Source organism: Cucumis sativus, chromosome 2 (assembly GCF_000004075.3).
Source record: "Cucumis sativus cultivar 9930 chromosome 2, Cucumber_9930_V3, whole genome shotgun sequence".
In the NCBI taxonomy this organism is placed as follows: Eukaryota; Viridiplantae; Streptophyta; class Magnoliopsida; order Cucurbitales; family Cucurbitaceae; genus Cucumis; species Cucumis sativus.
The window spans coordinates 18723532-18727324 of NC_026656.2; the positions used below are offsets into that span (position 1 = coordinate 18723532).

General features: G+C 36.4%; 1 protein-coding gene across 2 annotated transcripts; it reads right to left on the bottom strand.

Annotated features, from left to right (window-relative positions):
- Positions 1 to 488: 488 nt before the first annotated feature.
- Positions 489 to 3543, bottom strand: LOC101220556. Of its 2 annotated transcripts, none has more exons than XM_011651303.2 (6): positions 2912 to 3543; positions 2091 to 2217; positions 1374 to 1513; positions 1220 to 1279; positions 1056 to 1124; positions 489 to 950 (listed from the first exon to the last, which is right to left on the bottom strand). In XM_011651303.2, the coding sequence occupies exons 1-6, from the start codon at positions 3110 to 3112 to the stop codon at positions 879 to 881; spliced, it is 669 nt and encodes a 222-aa protein (XP_011649605.1). In that variant the 5' UTR covers positions 3113 to 3543; the 3' UTR covers positions 489 to 878. The 2 variants fall into 2 exon arrangements, with proteins under 2 accessions (XP_011649605.1, XP_004152712.1); XM_004152664.3 differs by having other exon boundaries at positions 1220 to 1282; positions 2912 to 3540.
- Between the last annotated feature and the right edge of the window lie 250 nt (positions 3544 to 3793).

The following is a 3793-nucleotide window of genomic DNA, read 5'->3' on the forward strand; positions in this document are numbered from 1 at the left end:
AATTGAGTATTGAATAAAAAATTAAGATCGATAGTGTAAATGTTGAAGTCTAATAATCAATTTGAAACAAAAATCAAATATGATAGGTGAAAAAGAAATATATTTGAGTTAGTAGAAACTTAGATCCAAACTCCTACAGAGTAAAAAGGAACTTTCTTTTCAAAATTTACTTTTATATCTGTTAGATTCTAATTTTATTAATGTAAAGGATATTTGATATATAGTTACCAAAACTGATCCAATTAGTTCTAAATGTAATGTTCAAATCTGCTACCTCCTTTGTGGTTAAGAATGCATGCCAATGTAAAATGATAGTAATTACAAAACATCTAACATTCTATTTAGATCAAACAGAGGAATGACTAACGTGTGAACATGAAAACTATGGAATTTTCTTGGTCCAAGTAATGAAAACAACAATGTGTTGCATGTGGTGATTTTGACCTATGCACTCCAAAAGAATAGAACAAAGATCATAGAAATTGGGATTTGGAAACAGCAAACAACAAAATATGTACATTTTTGGGCAATGGAAACCCCAAAAGTTAGTCAGCATTACATTAAACAAAGCCTTAGAAAAGCAAGTCATTTGGGGCATTTCTCTCTCATAGGTCTCTAATATTTGCAGTTTACACATATCTACATCACAACTTACAAGTAACATCGTCACTAAAACAAGATATTACTCTATTAACTACTACGATAGGATCGTGCTGACACCCCCCTTCTAATCCCGACCAGAAAGACAAAAACCATTTGCGATCGATCGATACATATGTTACAGATAGAATCGAAACATTTTTTTTCTTTTTGATTCAGCTGAATTATCTGTTAGCATGGGAATCAACTTAATGGATTCGCCAGTTTCTCTACTCTTCTCATTTGCACACTGTCTTCAGCCTCTTTGCAGCCTTCACAAAACCCATTATGACCTGCAACTCATCCAGTTGCTACACAACCAGAAAAGAAAGAAATGATCTTACAATAAGTCAAAACAATTATTCTATGCAACATGGAAGAACAGTTTTCTATGTAAGGGGAAAAACTCCAACTACCTGTGACATGAAATGCCTCTGAACTAGGTCTACCAATTGCTCTTTTGACGGGTTTGGAATGGCATCTACCTGCACAAATCCACGGATTTCCAGGTAAAGTCCATTGATTTTTAGGTAACGAAAGAAACTTCATAACAAACAAGGCATCGGCATTCGAAACTTACCAGATTAAAGTGTCGCCAATATCTCCACAGTGCAGCCATCTCCAATTTACTAAGGTCAACCTTCTACACGGGAGGCGACAATACAAGGGGGAATTAGTTTAAATTGCAAGGCAATTGTACACATTTTGCAATACACAACATTAAACGAATATACCGTGGATCCTTGAGGTGCAGAAACTGAGCTCTTTGACTGTGAGTCACAGGAAAGAGATCTACTCATTGTCTTGTGAGATGATCCAGATGATTTGTGTAACTTATGCCTTGATTTGTGGGATTTTTGGGCGTCATCAGATGCTGAGAATCAAGAACAGTTGAAAATGTTATCATGAATGAGTGACAGGGGTCAGAAAAAAGATAAAAGAAAATGTGGAGAAGAACAATTCAAGAAGAGGAAAAGTAAAAAGTGAATTCACAAAGGATCCTATGCTGCGGTCAACACTATCTAGAACCAACAAACACTCGACCAAGATTATTAAGTTATCCCTACTGCTGCTCCACCACTGCTAATTTTCAAAGAACTTGCAACTTATTTTCATTTTCAAGAATTGCAGTGAAGATATTTGTGAGGGTTAGGGTTCTTCCGCACTAGAAATCACTGTAGATACCAGACCTAAAACTTGTTTCTGCCGATATATGGTTCAAAAAAGCATAAATATACGGCTGTGGTTCAGAAAAAGAGGCAGAGCTATACGATTTTACTTGCAACAAGTTATCAAGAGAAAAATCAGGACATGAATCCAAAGACAACCAGACAAAGATAGACAACAGTTATGGGATAAACTCAATTCTATTCTAAGACAGCTAATAAAATTAGAAAAAGAAGAATGATTGAGCTGAGACATTGAATTGGATCATTAGCTGCGAGACCCACCCATATCAATTCTATTCCATTGCAAGTTCTCAAATTCGAGATCATCGTCTTCCTCATTACCCGTCGGAGCCTCGATCACACTAAGCGCATTCCGCTGTAGTTTCACCTCTATACCATTTGTTAGAACCTGCAAGTAATCCCCATTCCAAGTCACATCCAGGAAAAATGAATCAAAACCAAAAAACCTAATTCCTAATAATCGAGAAAGAAATGAGCATCCAATAACACACCGAAATCACAACTTAAATGAAGCAGAAAAAAAAGGGAAAATTTCAACTCCAATTCAAGTGATAAAAAAACCCATCATAATTTCATCTAATACGTTGAATTAGGCCAAACAAGAGCAAAGAAAATAAAACAATCCTGCCCAGAAAACGGCCGAGGTATTAAGAAAATGGGTATCAAATTCATTGTAGATTTGGGAAAACTGATATAATCATGAGATCCAATGATTAAACGAACATGCAATAGAGAATAATATAGATAGAAATTGAAGATGCCATCCCAAAAAACCAGTTCTCTATTAAATCCAAATTACAGTAAAGAAAACCCTGTATTCTGAGTTAATAACAACGAGTAAAGCAAAAATACTCAAATCCAGAATTGGCTGATACGCGATCTAAGATCTAATATACAAAATTGAACTAAAAAAAAAAAAGGGAAATTGAACAGACATTGATAAGAAAACATGAAATGAATCCTCACATTATAACCCAGACTGAGAATCCAAAGAAATTCAATGTCTGTTAAAAACCCCATTTCTAAAAAAACCCAACTCGAGTAAAAAAAAAAAAAACAAAAAACAAAAAAAGAGAAATCACCAGCCAATGCCACCCGCCAAGCCCAACGGCTTTCTTAACAACGCCTTGAAGTCCAACAAGGACGGATTTGGTACGATTGTTTCCAGTAACAACGACCTTTGTATGGCGAGGAAGCACGGAAAGCTCTTCCTCACTACTATCCCCACAGCTCTGCAAATGGGAGAACCCGCCATTGATAGAACTCTCCACAGCTTCAATCATTTCCAAATGAAATGGGGTTATTCAGATAAAACGAGGGAACAAAGAAGATTCAGAAAAGGAAATGGAAAATAAGAAATGGGAAATAATACGTAGATAAAAGGGCATGCAATGGGGAAAGCAAGAAGGGGAGAGGAAGAAAAAAAAACAGAGAGAGATTACGGTTTAGGAGTGAAAGCAGAGAGAAGAAGAAGAAGAAGAAGAGGAAGAAGAAGAAGAAGAATGGAGGAAAAAGACAGATATTGTTTGAGTGGGTGGTGGTGTTGCTATGAATCCCGACGACCGGTGACGGACAAATAAGAAGATGACACGTAAGAGAGAGGTATCGATAATCATGCACTTGGTGGGGGAGCGGGTTTGCGGCATGATGCTCCCAATACCACCGGTGGTTTCAATTTCTGCTTCCCCAACAACGCCTCCTTTCCTTTCTTTTCCGGAGTTGACTTGTTGACCTTTGCTGTAACCCACTACTTCACTTAACTTAATCCCCCCCCCCACCTCCATTTACCAAATTACCCCTACTCTCTTCCTATCTCCTTTCTTTTCATTTTCTATTTATATACATATATTTGTTTTAGAGGAGAAAACTTTGAGTTCCAATTATTGTGTGTATATGAAACAGTTATTCATCATCATTCTAGTTGAATAATCAATGTAAATAAATAATTGAACAAACCTAATGTA

What these genes read in the sequence shown, in the direction of transcription:
- LOC101220556 (XM_004152664.3), bottom strand. Translation starts at nt 3,112, where the DNA reads ATGATTGAAGCTGTGGAGAGTTCTATCAATGGCGGGTTCTCCCATTTG. An exon ending in ATGGAATAGAATTGATATGG is followed by an intron (nt 1,514 to 2,090) that starts GTGGGTCTCGCA and finishes CTTGATTCTCAG; the next exon opens with CATCTGATGACGCCCAAAAA. An exon ending in ATTGGCGACACTTTAATCTG is followed by an intron (nt 1,125 to 1,219) that starts GTAAGTTTCGAA and finishes GGATTTGTGCAG; the next exon opens with GTAGATGCCATTCCAAACCC.